The sequence below is a fragment of the Pteropus alecto genome, unplaced genomic scaffold, assembly GCF_000325575.1.
Source record: "Pteropus alecto unplaced genomic scaffold, ASM32557v1 scaffold37, whole genome shotgun sequence".
Taxonomy (NCBI): domain Eukaryota; kingdom Metazoa; phylum Chordata; class Mammalia; order Chiroptera; family Pteropodidae; genus Pteropus; species Pteropus alecto.
Window position 1 is genome coordinate 939,432 of NW_006440605.1, and position 14,313 is coordinate 953,744.

General features: G+C 53.3%; 1 protein-coding gene across 2 annotated transcripts in view; it reads right to left on the reverse strand.

The window, feature by feature from the left end:
* Window positions 1-14,313, reverse strand: part of ARHGEF18 (Rho/Rac guanine nucleotide exchange factor 18) — a 66,082-nt gene that overhangs the window by 9,495 nt on the left and 42,274 nt on the right. For both annotated transcript variants that reach the window (XM_025050534.1, XM_006917246.3), the window contains 10 exons: window positions 10,518-10,656; window positions 9,571-9,683; window positions 9,295-9,435; window positions 8,334-8,584; window positions 6,716-6,841; window positions 5,249-5,366; window positions 4,089-4,337; window positions 2,626-2,702; window positions 969-1,147; window positions 80-171 (listed from right to left, as the gene is read on the reverse strand). In XM_025050534.1, the coding sequence (XP_024906302.1) occupies window positions 80-171; window positions 969-1,147; window positions 2,626-2,702; window positions 4,089-4,337; window positions 5,249-5,366; window positions 6,716-6,841; window positions 8,334-8,584; window positions 9,295-9,435; window positions 9,571-9,683; window positions 10,518-10,656 (1,485 nt within the window). The remainder of the gene's footprint in view (window positions 1-79; window positions 172-968; window positions 1,148-2,625; window positions 2,703-4,088; window positions 4,338-5,248; window positions 5,367-6,715; window positions 6,842-8,333; window positions 8,585-9,294; window positions 9,436-9,570; window positions 9,684-10,517; window positions 10,657-14,313) is intronic.

Sequence of the window (14,313 nt, forward strand, 5' to 3'; positions counted from 1 at the left end):
TAAGGAGTGCTACGGGGCCACTGTCACCACCACAGAAGGGGCGTGTGTGGGCGCGAAGGTCTGGGCTCACCCCCCTCACCTTGGAAGTCCCTCAGCCTCATGGCGCGGGCCTCAACCATTTTCCTCTCTTCTTCGGCCTCACTGAAGGGCCCCTCCTCCTCGTCTGGACAGCTGCGGGGAGAGGGGACAGAGGAGTGACAATGCCTTATGGGCTGGCTGGCCTCCAAAATGGATACTAAGTTTGTCTCCATTACCGACTGAGAGTGTCTCATTTTGTGATAGATTTAGCTTGTTCATGGTAGCCACGAGTTTTAAATGCCTGCTCACCACCTAGAGGAGGAGATTGGGGATAGTTCATTTCTTGGGGACCTGCTGGCTACAGGAGACTGCAAGCCTAGCAGAGCTGAAGTTGAAGGTGGCAAAAGCTCCAAGCTAAAGGCTTTGGGAAGCTTCTGGGCAGAGAGGGAGCGGCAGTCTGGCTGGGCATGGGGCCTGGTCCCCCTCGCCGTCTGTCAGATAGACAGGGAGCCGGATGTGACGCAGAACCACAGGGCTGAGGTCCTGAGGGGTCCTTTGGCCCGAGGGGGAAGGACAGGACACCATGACCTGCCCTAACAGATCTGGCTCTAGATGGGGCAGATGGGGACAGCCATGTGTCAGGTGGAGTGTCCCACCGCTATAGAAGGTTAGAGTTGCCTAGCCTCAGGTCCCCTGGCCAGAGACGCTGAGACCTTTTTAGTATCTGATAAGGTGAGCCTTTGTCAGATGGAGCTGGAAAGGAGCCACCTGTCCCCTTTAGATGAAGGATGGATAAAGCACCAAGGTGGAACAAGGGGAAGGAAAGGCAAAGGGGTCTCCTGTCTGCCTGCGGTCTCCAGCTCTCTCAGGCACTTTAAGGTCACAGCCAACTCGTCAACCAACAAAGCCAAGGGCAAAATGGCCAGTGGAGTGGACATAGGCCCGCATACCTCTCGACCGCCCTTCGGATGTGGGCCATCCAGGCGTTTCTCTCCTCCTTGGAGCTGGTGTGCATCTCGTACATCTCGGGTCCCTGCAGGGAGGCGCTGATCAGGAACATGGCTTTCTCCTCGTTGGCCACTTCCCTCACGATGAGTTTTTGTAATGAGATGATGGGGCGCTTTGAGTCCTGCACAGGTGGAAGATGGCGAGGAGGGGAGGGTCACCTGCAGGGCACCCCACTTATTTTCAAACGATTCAAAGCAGAAACATTTTACCATCTGGGGAAAACAGACAGTACTGCCATGACATCTTCGTATCTTTTAACGTGTCTGTTGAATGTGCTTATTAACTAAATGTGTTTTATAATCAGTAAAACACACATACAGTACAAAACTCAAAACAAAAACAAAGAGTACATAGCATATAACAACAAATAAACCTTCCTCCTGACCCTGTGCCCCAAACACCAACCAGTACTCCCGGCCTGGGTGTCCTGCAATGCTCTGATGGCCAGTGAAATGTACGTTTTTAACTCGTTGTTATGGGCTGAGTTATGTCCACCCCAAATTCCTATGTTGAAGCCCTCACCTCCAAGACCTCAGAATGTGACTGTATTTGGAGACTGGGCCTTTACAGAGGTGAATAAGGTAAAATGAAGTCATCAGGGTGGGCCCTGATCCAACACAACCAGTGTCTCTATAAGATTTCAGGACACAGACACACACACAGAGACAGCCGTGTGAACACCCAGGGAGCAGATGGCCTTGCAGATTATCACACTGCATCATCCTCGGGTGAGGGAACAGACGGTACACTTGGGTGGTACACCTGAGTGTGCCAGGGTCAAAGCGAGACCGTTTGACAATGTGGCCCGACCCTGTGTGTGGTGCTGGGGAAGCTCCTGAGAAGCTGCTCCTTTAAATCTCTAGGGAAGGCACATGATCCCTAGTTTAGTCACAGAGGCCGCCTTCCTCGCCAGGTGAAGCTGGAAGCAAACTGGTTCTATGAGCCTCTCAGGGGCAGGTGCCCCTGGGGGGAGGGCCTGACACTCTCTCCCTGAAGTGAGCTCTGTGCTGTCAGACGCTGAAGGACCTAGGAAGCCAGGTCTTGGGTGGACACGGCCAGGAGGGATGACTGGCACCCCAGCTTGACTCCAAGTTCACTGGCCGCACAGAGTGCACTACAGGCTTGGCTTCCACGACAAGGGTGTTCTGCGACCGGTGTGCTATGGGGTGGACATCGTCACAGCACACAGGGACACAGGATGGCGACTGTCTGAGCTTGCGTCCTCAGTGACAAGCTGGTAAGTCCCTGTGAAGGATGGAGGGCCTCTCCTGGCAAGGACGCTGGGGCCTGTGAGGACCTGAGTGCTTGTGACAGAAAGAACCACAGAAAAGCAGAGGGAGGCTGAAACTGGAGGGGGTGTTAGCCTAGACAGGCAACTAGACAGGACGCCTGTTCTTGGAAAATTCTACTGTGGCCTTTCTGGAACCTTCTGGCCCTTGGGAAGACCCGGGCAATGGCGTAACTTACAGATGTGCTTTCCTAGCCACCCTGCTCTGTGCTGGTCCCGTCTTGTCATCGATGCATCCCCCAGGCCACCCCTTCCACCCAGCTACCTTCTGCACAGGCAGTGGCCCTTCGTGGGAAGAGAGGGACACATACCACAGAAGCAAAGACGTATTTCTGATCCTTTTCTTGTAGCAGCAAAAGCACGTCAGTCAACAGGACAGCAAGGACATCTGAGGAAAGAGTACAGGAGGAAGCGCATGGGGTGACATGGCCGCGAGGGTCCCGCCGGGCAGATGCCTTCGGCACCACGGGAGGGACACCCAGCCACTCTCGGCCGGCACCACGAGGCTACCACGTGCGCCTGAGGGTCTCCCGCCACCTCTCCGGGTTTCAACATTTAACACCCGCTACCAAGCTCCTCTCGGAAGTCCCTCAGCACTTCCTGCTCCCCCGCCAGGCCACTGTGCCCGACGACGTCCCCCTGCTGTAACGGTGCCGGCTGGGTCTGGTCTTTGGGAATCTCTCGGTGCGATCTTGCCCCACTTCCGTTCTTCCCGCCCCCAGGTCACCTGGGACCTGAGCCACTGATCCTGCCTCCTCCTGGAGTGAGGCGCTCGCCCCCTTGTGCCCCAGCTTCCTGGCGGCAGCAGATGGGGTGGGGGTGGGGGGGCTTGTCTCTGCAGGAACACCTCACGGCCACCGGCGTGGTGGAGCTTTGCACTTGGGTGCAAATCCTGAACTGCATCTCCTACAAGAGCGCTCATGTCCTGGGAAGCGTGACGCTGCCTTTCCCGGGAGCTTCCCGGGACCTCGTCTCAACCACGTGCCCTCTCCTGCAGCCTGCTGGCTTCCTGAAAGCATTTCCTATGCTTTTCACTGCTTTTCTGTTCACTGGTTTCACTCTCCAGGCCCGCTGCCTGGGATTCTGGCACATGGGAGGCACTAAACTGCATCTGCTGGATGCACGCCACACGCAGAACATGACCAAACGCGTTCTGTCATTTCGCCACCTGAAGACTTGGCTATTCCCCTAAAGATCTTTAAAGATGCCGAGGCCAGTGGACAGGCCAGCACGTTCTCGAAGCTCACGAAACGGACAGGAAACTTGGGGATGGGTCCTGAGTGCTCGCTGGTTTGGACCACAGCACAGACTTTGAAAGCTGGACTTGGAGCAATCCCCGAACAGTGACTGGGATGATCGGGGACACGGAGGCTGGCAGTCCAGGTGGCGTTTTCTACCCACACCGGACCTGTCGGTGGGTGGGCCCACTGCAGGTGCCCGTTACGGCTCATTTGGAAACTCGGAGCCTCATGACGCTTTGAGTTTCTGTTCAGAAGTCAATGGCTCCCATGCCTTCTGCAGGCAGGGCCCCTCGCAGACTGCAGGAAGAAGGTGCTGGCCTGACGCACTCCTACTGCACTCCTGGCTGCCTGTGCTCATCCCGACACAGCCCCCTCCCTTCAGCCATGAAGCAGCCGGGCCGCCGTGGCTCTGTGCCAGCCGGCACCCGCCAACCCAAAATGGTGCCCACTGACCCAGAAGGCACCCGCCACTTCGAACAGTGCCGCTGATCCAAGATGGCACCGCCCGGAGGGGGCTGAGGGCCGGGCTCTACCTTTCCAGCGCCCGGACGTGGTCTTCCAGCACAGCATGCCCTCCAGGCGCAGCTGCCGCCGCAGCATGTCCTCCTTGCGGAAGGTCAGCCCGTTCTTGAGCTTGCTGGAGGACTTCAGGTCCATCTTCCCCGCAATCTCCCTGAGGCGCTGGCCTTTCTCACACTCGCTGACCTTGGCGTCCACTTGTGAGATGATGTCTTTTATGAGGCTGAGGGCCTGGGTCAGGTCTTCGTAGTCCTCGGAACCAGCTGCCACACAGCAGAGTTAGAACCTTTTTTTGGTCCGTGTTCATGGACATGACAGGGGTGAACACACTAGAGGGACACGCCTGAGAGGTGCGTTCCCTGAGGCCACTGCTCAGAGGACCCTCAAGAATAGCCTTCCAACTCAAATCTCCCAAGACATAAATGCGTCTCTAAAATAAATCCAACAGCCCAGCGTTTGGTTTTTACCAAGACGGAGCTTCTGTTGAATGCAGAAGCTAAGGTACAATTCAAGTGACAAAAATGGCCCTGCAGAGCTGTGGTGGCCGCTCCTTGGTACATGGAATCCCTGTGCCCTCCAGCTCTTCATAGGACTCCCTCTACCTCCTGTCACTGCCAGGAGCTGGCTCCTCCCGCTCCAGGGATGTGGCCTTCGTGGCGGGGGAACTTGCTCATTCTCCCAGGGCCCGAATCCCCTGGAGATTGAGGAGGGTGTGGTCAGCACGGCCCTGGCTGCTGGGAGCTCCCAGCTGGGCTTCGTGCCCTCTCTTCTCTGCCCTCCATGCTGCAGGCAAGTCCCTCTCATGGCCCTGGTCGTGGACACAGGAGTCATCTCTTTGCTTGTCTGGATCACTCAGGAGTGACCTTAACAAGACAACTTTCTCCATCACTCATTCACTCCCCAGACGCTGACCAAGGGCCCGCTATGGCCCAGCCTGTGGCAGGGGCTGGGGTGGCAGAAGCCAAACGAGACCCAGTACCTGCCTTTCCTAGCACCTAGCACAGGATTCTGCACGGTGGCAGCTCAGTTAATGATCGCCGAGCCCAGCTGAATCCAGAGAATCAGGGACAATCTCAGAGGGGCACTTATCCAATCCACTGTTAAAATAGGGGGCAGGGAGACAGAGACCACCCCCGAAGCACCACAGGGCAAGACGGGGAGGCGGCGACTGTACCTTCCGTGTTCTGAATGATGCGCTCCACCAGCACTGGGTACTTGGTTATGCGCTGAGTGACCAGGAGAATACACTCCTGCACGCCAAGCCGCCTCACGATGGAAAAGTTGCCGATTTTCTATGAAATGGAGAACAAAACCACGCTGGACTGACGTCTTATGTGCTGCCAAATCAGTGAATTTAATTTGGGGGCCCCCGAGAAACCAGCTGAGAAGAAACCAGAAGCAGCCAGGGAGGGGGGGCAGCCATGGGAACCACCTGGACAGCTGTACGATGCGTGTGCACACGCTTACACACACGTGCGTGAAAACCCTAACCCTGACCGACAGCTGTTGGAACCTTCCAGAACCAGACTGGGTCCGTGCCTTCTGAACTGGCTCTTTGCTGGCCTCCGACACACGCGAGCAGCCCCCGTGCTCCCCAGAACACGTCACGTGCTCGGTGCGATTTCAGGAACCCCAGCCGCGCAGGGGGGACACGTGAGATTCCGGGGACAAAGCTCTCTGTTTCCTTCATCTCGCTGGAACCCTCCCACTTCCGGAGTCACTGTGGGACGCGTGAGATTCCGGGGACTAAGCTCTGTTTCCTTCATCTCGCTGGAACCCTCCCACTTTCCAGGTGTTTCTGGCTCTTGACGTTGGGTGGCCGTCCCACTGCTTATCACCAGATGAATCCAGGCCCTACGGTGACCCTCTCTCCCTTTCACACCCGTCCACTGTGATGATACTGGAGTGAAATTGAACATGCATCACTCTTAACTCCAGACTGTTAGTTACAGACTATCACTTCAGAATGAAGTCTGCGGGGCACAGGCGACAGGTGATGGAGCTGTTTTGGAACCAAGTGTGCTGGGGCTGCTGCAAGGCCATGCTGACGAGGCCTAGTGGCCTGTCAACCCGGCGCACTTTCTAGGTCGCGGAAGGTGGGGCCTGGCCCGACCTGGCTGACTCAGGCTGGGGAAAGCATTTTTTGGTTCTGGGCTTTGAGCGTCCACACACTGTGAGGCACAAGATAGGTGTGGGTCATTTCACACGCTATGTGGGGACCAAGGGTTTAGAGGAAGGCACACCCTGCATCAGCCGGACTGTCAAAAGGCACAATGGGTGGCTCTGGAGGGGGTGGTCCCCAGGGCAGGGTGGCCCCTGGAAATGACACTTGTGTCGCCTCAGCAATCTGAGGAATGATGGTCAGTGGGTTCCATGTTTGGGCCTGCAGGGGCATCTCAGGGGCCACCCTGGTGTGTAGAGGGACAAAGCCGGTCTGCTTTGCTTTACACCCTGGAATTCTCCTGAAGACTCTGCTGACGTGCTCTTGAATGCATTTGTGGTTAAGAATGAAATAAAAACATGAAAATGACTAGTTTATAGCAGGTACCTTAATTTCAAGATCTCCAAACAGCTCTGTAGAAAAGAAAAAAACCTAAAGCAAAGAGGATATGTTTTTAATGTAAAAAATTTTTCTTTTTACCTTGATCAAATTTTGAAATTTCTTATTTTGTTGCAGCAACAACTTGTAATGACTGACTGCCTCGTTATGGCCACTACAAAACACACCATATTTTTCTTTCATTCTCTCCCCGTTTTCACCTGAAAACTGAAGAAAGACAGTGGAGATGTTATCGAAACGAAACACATAAAACTGCCAGGGAAAGGTTTCAGCTAGCTCGTCTGACTCTAAAATAAATACTGAATTCACTTGCGATTGTTCTTTCTTCTCTAACACGTACTCAGACGTGCTTTTATTTCGGGTGTCTCCTCGCAAGGTACAATAAAGGTAAAATGAGAAAACTTCCCGCTAATGGGCTTTATGACGTCCTATGTGCTGTGACGACTTCCTGAAATCCAAGAAAATACATGTGAGCTGAAGAATGCCAGAAAAATTTAAAAAGCAAAAATTTAAAAGCAAAATGGGTATCCATTCTAATGAGCTGACTCAGAAAGCTTGGAGCACTCTGAGGTCACACGCGGGGCTACGGGGCTGGCCCCTCTGTCAATCTTGGCCGAGGCACAGAAGTTGACTCGGAAGTCAATTCAGGGTCAACAGCCCTCCCACGAATGGCTCTCGTCCACGGATATGCTTCTAACAGGCAAAAACACAGGTGCCAAGACCAAAAAATATAGACCAACCAATCTAGGAAAAGCCCAGAACGCGACACGGACAGTTTGGACAAGCGCGTTTACTATTTAGGCCTCTGTGTTGCTAGATGATCAGGACCACTGTTCTTGGGGTGGGGAAGGAGTGGGCAGGGGAGGGTTCCTGGACCCAATTCCAATGTGCGTGTGTGGGTTTCCCCCCATGTCAGCAATTCTCAGACGACAGCAGGGCCTGATGATGTCTACCCCCAGATAGCATCAGATACCACAGGTTAAGGGTTTGGTCTTGCAAACTGCTCTCTCTCCACTTCAGACGCCAGCCATCACCTGTGCTCCTGCCTGACCGGCTGTATAGCAGAGGTTCCCAAGACCCCTTTCTTGGGTTCAATCAATTTGTTAGAGCAGCTCACAGCACCCAGAGAAACATGTTACTTACTAGGTCATTGGTTTATTATAAAGAACACAACTCAGGAACAGCCAGATGGAAGAGATGCATAAGGCCAGGTGCAGGGAAGGGTGCGGAGCTGCCACGCCCTCTCCGGGGACCTGTCTCCCCAAATCTTCAGATGTTCGCAACCTAGAAGCTCTCTGAATCCTGTCCCGTTGGGTTCTTACGGAGGCTTCGTTACATAGGCACGGGTGATTAAATCACTGGCCACGGTAAACTGATTCGCCCCCAGCCCAAGGTCAGGGGACGAGACTGAAAGGTCCAACTTTCTCATCACATGGTTGTCTCCCTTGGCCACCAGACCCTACCCTTAGGTGCTAAATAACAGTCACCTCATTCACGTAACCAGAGACACCTTTATGCTCTCATCGCTTAGGACATTCCAAGGCTTTTGGGAGCTGTGAGCCAGGAACTGGACAAAGACCAAACATATATTTCTTATAAACCACAACACTGCAGTGGGCCACATTCTCTCTGTTACTGGGAGGCACGCAGCCGGGGTGGGGGCCTGTCCAGGCCCTGCGCCCGTCCTGGCTGCGCCCACCTGCTGCACCAGGAGGTCCCCGATTTTCTGGATGATGTAATTCCGGTCACTGCCCTCCTCCAGGGACTCGTGGCGGCGCTCCTTCAGCCGAGAGAGGAAGTGGCCGTGCATCTCGAGCAGGTCGTCCGCGCACAGGAAGAGGCGACCGACGGCCTTGGGGCGGAACTGCAGCTCCTCCTGCAGCGCCCTGGCATAGACCTTCAGCATGATCTTCAGGGTCCGCACGTGGTGCGCCTCTGTCTGCATCAGCTCTGCGGGGACACGGACCACAGCACTTACGCTCCATCCCTCCGGTGGTCCACAGGGGCACTCGTGTGTACTGTCCGCCCACCACGTACCAGGCTGGCTACTCAGTTCTCTGCCAAAGTCCTCACCCTGTGGCCTTACTGCCCAGGTTCCAGTGCCTTGGGCCTTCATCGCCCTGCTTGTGGGGGTTTCTGGGGCCTGGAGGGACATGCATGGGGCACCCAGCACATCTCCTGGCCCAGGCTCCATATCTGGAGCTGTGGTTTTCACTGTATTCTGCAACGTCCCATCTCAGCATAGTGGCTGCCCATGGCCATGTTCTCTGATGGCCAGGAGGATGGGGTGCCCGTCACAGGGCTGGTGCTACAATCACATGTACAGAGAGGAACATGCCTCCAAATCCCCCAATCGCAGCCATGCTTGGGCCTGTCTGTGGTCACCAAGGACGGCTGGGATGGGCCAGGGCAGTCTTCTCTCTCAGGGTCACCAACAAGGTAAGCATGAGTCAGGCCTGGGCACCTGACCATACTTGTCCTTGGGGACCTCCCCAGCCACCTCTTCCCTGGCCTGGAAGGCAGGGCTGTCCTGGGGGAGCAGGGAGTGGGTGATAGGGCTGCACGGGGTGTCGGCAGAGGAGCCCAGACTCCCAGGTGGAGTAAATTTAAAAAAGGGACAGGAAGAGCAGCGGGGGGAGCCATGCCGAAGCGCCTCTCACCATAGAGCACATCCTGCCTTTTCACCGCCTCCCTCTTTTGCCTCTTTGCGTAAGCTGGCTCCACGCAGAGGCTCCAGGACTCGGCCTCGAACTCGTGGGCATCTGACTCAATCTCACTCTTCAGCGAGGCGGTGTAGGGGTCTGCAGGAAGAGCAAGAGGCCACTGCTCAGGGCCCACAGCCCGGCTGGCTCGGAGCTGCCCTGGCCTGAGTCCCCGGGACACATTGATGTGCATCCCAGCACTTCCCAAGGTAGATGGAGACCACGTGACTGTACCTTCTACAAAAACGGACTCGGCATTTGAGGACGTGAGTGAAAGGGAGTCATCAGTTGCCTGCTTAAATTTCAGAAATACGGACTCGGCTTCATCCATCGCTCCTGTGACTGGTCTAAATAAAAGTCATAAACGCATTTCAGAAAACTGAATTAAACGCAAGCACACACACATGCAGGCACCATTCTATGAAGGCGAATGAGGCTGTCTGTAATCAATCTGCTTAAATATCATTTGAGAACTTTTAGATTTCATGTAGGCCTCTACTTTGTCACAGATCATTTCTGAAAATTGGGAGACTACCTGTCAATATAACATCAGGACTTCTTCCAACAAAACTAACTTTAATGTTCGAATCCATTCTAAGGGTGTGTGAACCATATGCTTCCTTTACTGGCCATTGGTCCCCCGGGGAACTCTTTCTAGAAGGCGTCAACTCACTCGACGGCAGAGGGAGAATCCTTTCTAACGGAAGAAGACCACTGGCCCCTTTCCCACCCACTCCCACGAGGAGCACGGCGATGACACTCAGGGTCAGGCTTTCTCCCTCAACACTGCTGAATACGGCATTTAGAGAGCCACCTCCAAGTCTTTAAAAAACACTGCGTTGGGGCATAAATAGTGGGATGCAATCTCCGGGGCAACCTCAGCGGGACCTCCAGCCCCGAATCGAGAACAGAAAGGGACCCCGGCGAAGGGTCCTTCCACAGCATGAGGCAAACTGGCTCCATTGGCCGAGTCCACCCAGAACACAGCGGTTCTTGAAGAAGGAAAAGAAATGACTCTGAAATAAGTGTTAATGGGAATTTCACTGCTTGGTTGGGGGCCCACAAGCAGATTCACACGCCCGAGGGTCTCCTTTCAGAGAGGCAGTCGCAGGGTCCCCGCAGGACGCCAAACCCAGCCCCCTCCCCCTCTGTGCCTGGTGGCAGAGAGCAGGCCGGCTTACCCGAGTCGCGGCCCCGTTCCCGTTGGGCTGGGTGCTGGCTGAGGACCCCCCTTCTGCGAGATCGTCATGCCGACATTCCTGGACAGGGCCGGGCTGCCATCGGACAAGAGGGTGGCCCTCGGGTGCTCCTTCAGGGACGCTGCGACGGAGGCAAAGACAGAGTTGGTGCTGAGAAAGTGGGCAGGGCAGTGGAGGTGGCCTGTCCGGAAGCCCCGCTCTGACTGCGGCCGCAGCACAGACAGGACCTTGGAAGTGAGCAGCTCGTTATCCAGAAAGACATTCTCGCTCCATTTCCTAGGAATGGAGCCATAGAAGGACAGCTCGGGGTGGCTGTGGAGCGCGCCGTCTCTGTCGCTGCCTCTGGAGTGTGCGTTCCCCATGTTCGCAGGCTGGGCTCCCAGCCTGGCTGTGCGCCGTTTTTATACCTCCGCGGATCCTTCTAGAAATGCAAAGCTGCGTCTTCCCTTACTGTATTGGCTGAAGCAGCGGGTGTGGAGCGCAGGAAATTGGTCCCCACTGTGACCGCTCAGGGTGCAAATCACACCATATTTTTTCCTTTGTAAAACAACAGCAAAAACGTCCCGACACCCCTCGGCCTTAGCAGGGAGTCAGAGCAGAGCGCAGCTTCCGCTCACTGCGGAGAAGCTAAGATCACCAAACAGGGAGCCCCCTGCGCTCGGGCGTGGTTGGTGCCGACACCGTGCACGTGACGGCAACGCAGCCGAGACGGGGTGCCGGGGTGACTGAGACCCAGAGACTACGGGGTGTGGTGGCAGCCACACACGCCACGGTGAGAGAAGCCTGAGATTCTGGCCACCAGAGTAGAGTGGACGACGGGCTCTGACCCTATTTCAGACGGTGACTGCGAACCAGCCTAATATGCAGCGGGGTCCCCAGGGCCCTGCACGCTCATCTGCTCACTGACTTACGGGCCGGGCTACCGGGAAGCACGCGCCACCGACGGGAAGACACAGCGCTCAGAAAACTGAGCCACAAAATGAGGCTGGTCTCCCCCTCCTGTCTGACAACTCAATCTATCAACTCAAGCAACTCGAGCCTCGCTGAGCCAGGCTGCTTGGTGTCTTTATTCTCAGGGTGAAAACCACATCCGAAAGCTTTGCTCCAAGATCAACACTGGCATTAAAAAGAAACCTGTCCGGTGGCCTTCCTGACCCGGTCCTGGGTCTCCAGAGTGCCCGCTCCCCAGTTTCTCTGCTCTACACGAAGGCGGCAGCTGGAACTCCGGTTCTCAGCAACGGGGAGACTGTGGCCCTTAGGGTGGGCTTGGGGCTGGCCCTGGAGGAAAACGGCCTCTCTTCTGGGAGACGGGTACAGCACGTGGAGTAGGTTCTAATTCAGGTGGAAATTTAGGGGGGATGCAAGTGTGGAGGTGGGTATGTGTCTGAGAAAACGTTTCTGGGAGAGGAGTAACGAAGAAAGTTTGTGAACTGAGACTTGACCACTATGCAGTGTGATGCCATTTCACACACAGACACATACTAGGCAGCTATTCATTCCTTAACACAGCTCAGCACGGGGAGGATGCTATTTGGGTAGTGATTCCAAACATCGTGACATCATGATCATAAGTGGCTAACAATAACTATTATGGTAGACAAAGGTGCAGAGGCTGTTACTCATACACAAACCCCATTTACAAAGGCGAAAATCATAAAATAGAGGCCTTCACGGTCCAGCGCAGGCATTTCCTGCCATTTCGGCACCACATTAAACTCCACCCAGGCTATTATATTATGACCTGAGCGCACAAATATGGGATAGATTCTGAAATGCACCCTTTGCTCAGCATCCTGGTGCAACTGAGAGATTGTGCCTGTGATCTGAGGTCTTGTCTGAAGCGGGATGGATTCTGCTTTAATCAAATAGTCCACAGAAGAAAAAATCACCATAAACACTCTCTAAGAACCACCCGTTCCAAAGGTTAGGCACCTCTAACCCTTGCATTGTTCAGCTGTCAACCGTATTTATTTACTGTGATCATCATCTGTTTATCCAACAGAGCAGTGCCTCCACAAAACAGGTCAAGAAATCATTTTTTTCATGGAATTTTATTAAGCCATAAAAAAGGAAGAAAATTTTGACACGTGTAACGACATGAATGAACCTTGAGGGCACTGTGCTCAGTGAAATAAGCCAGATGCAGAAAAACAAATACTGCATGATTCCACTTATATGAGGTCCCTAGAAGAGTCAGATTCATAGAGATGGAACTTAGGAGGAGGGGGATTAGTGTTTAATGTGGTGTCAGTTTGGGAAGATGAGAACGTTCTAGAGACGGATGGTGGGGATGGTTGTACGGAGATGTGAATGTACTGATGCCCCTGGAATATACTCTTAATAATGATTACAGTGGTCCCATTTCATGTTATATATATTTTACCACTATTAAGAAAACGAAATGATTGTTTCTTTGGGTGGTAGCATGCTTCTGTATCTTGACTGTGGTGCTGGTTACTTAAATCTCTACATGGGGTATAATTTCAAAGAACTACACACTCCTCCCTCCCCAACAAAAGAGTACATGTGAAAACTGGCAAAATCTAAATAGGGTTTGTCCCCGAGTTAATAATATGGTACCAATATCAGTGTCTTGGTTTTGACAATGGACTATGGTTACATTAGATATCATCAATGGGGGACACTCGGAGATGGTACACAGGGACTCTACTGTTTTGCAATTTCTTATGACTCAAACTATTAAAAAAAAAGTTACAGTCGACTCTCATTACTGGCATAGCGATGTCCTATGAGGTCACAGAGACACTGAGTCGGTGAACAGCAAAACGCTGCTCGGGGGAGAAATCCAGGGCCCGGTCCCGGGGGCCTCTAGCCACCCTTTCATCAACCAGTTAGCACGTAACCTGTTAGGTGTGTCTCTCTGTTGGGTGACATCTGATTTTATACACACTGTCAATCTAGAAACACTGACCCCACGGCCAAGAGTACGATAATTTATGCCTGAAGGAAGTGTGTCTGTCACTTGTATTTTCTCCATTAGGCACATCACAGCCTTCTTGCTTGTTGGAACACTGGACACTACTTCAGCACCATGCTCGGTGGCCTTTTTAAACAGCGAGATCACCAAAAAAAGGGTAAAAAAAAAGAGAAAAGCATGGCACTAAATATTGCAAAAAGGGCACTTGCTCACAGCAGCTGCAACAGGGAGGCAGAGTGGCCCCTTATTCAGCCTTCGCTGGGCATGTGCACACTGGGTGACTCAATTTTTTGGCTGTTCTGCTCACATCTGTGAAAAACAATGAAAGCCCCACAAGTATTGATTTGGGGTTTACAAGTACATTTTAGTGAGTAGGGGAATTAATAGAGAATCCATGAAAAATGAAGATCGAATGCATATTAAAGAGTCTTAAATGAGAAGTTGTTATATGATAGAAGACCCTTATTTGCTCAAACACACACCATAGAGCACTGATATTCTTCATATTTCTTTATAATTTATTACACACACACTTCCAACAAGTATTTGAGATGGCCTTCTATTTGGGGAGTATTACTCAAAAGTTTAACCCTATGCCTTTGGTGGCAATGTGAACTATTGAGATAAATTATTCTTTTTCCTTTGGAGCAGTCTAACCACCATCCCCCTCAAGCTACTTAAGACTTAAAACAGAGATGGATGGCCACCCAGTGAGCCTTTCTGTAGCATACGCAGCCTTGAAAATAACTGCCTGACCAAGATGCGAACGAGTCAGTACCTCCGCCACGGACCAGTTGTATTTACCATGACTTTTTACTCTGTACTTTTGATGCTCTGATG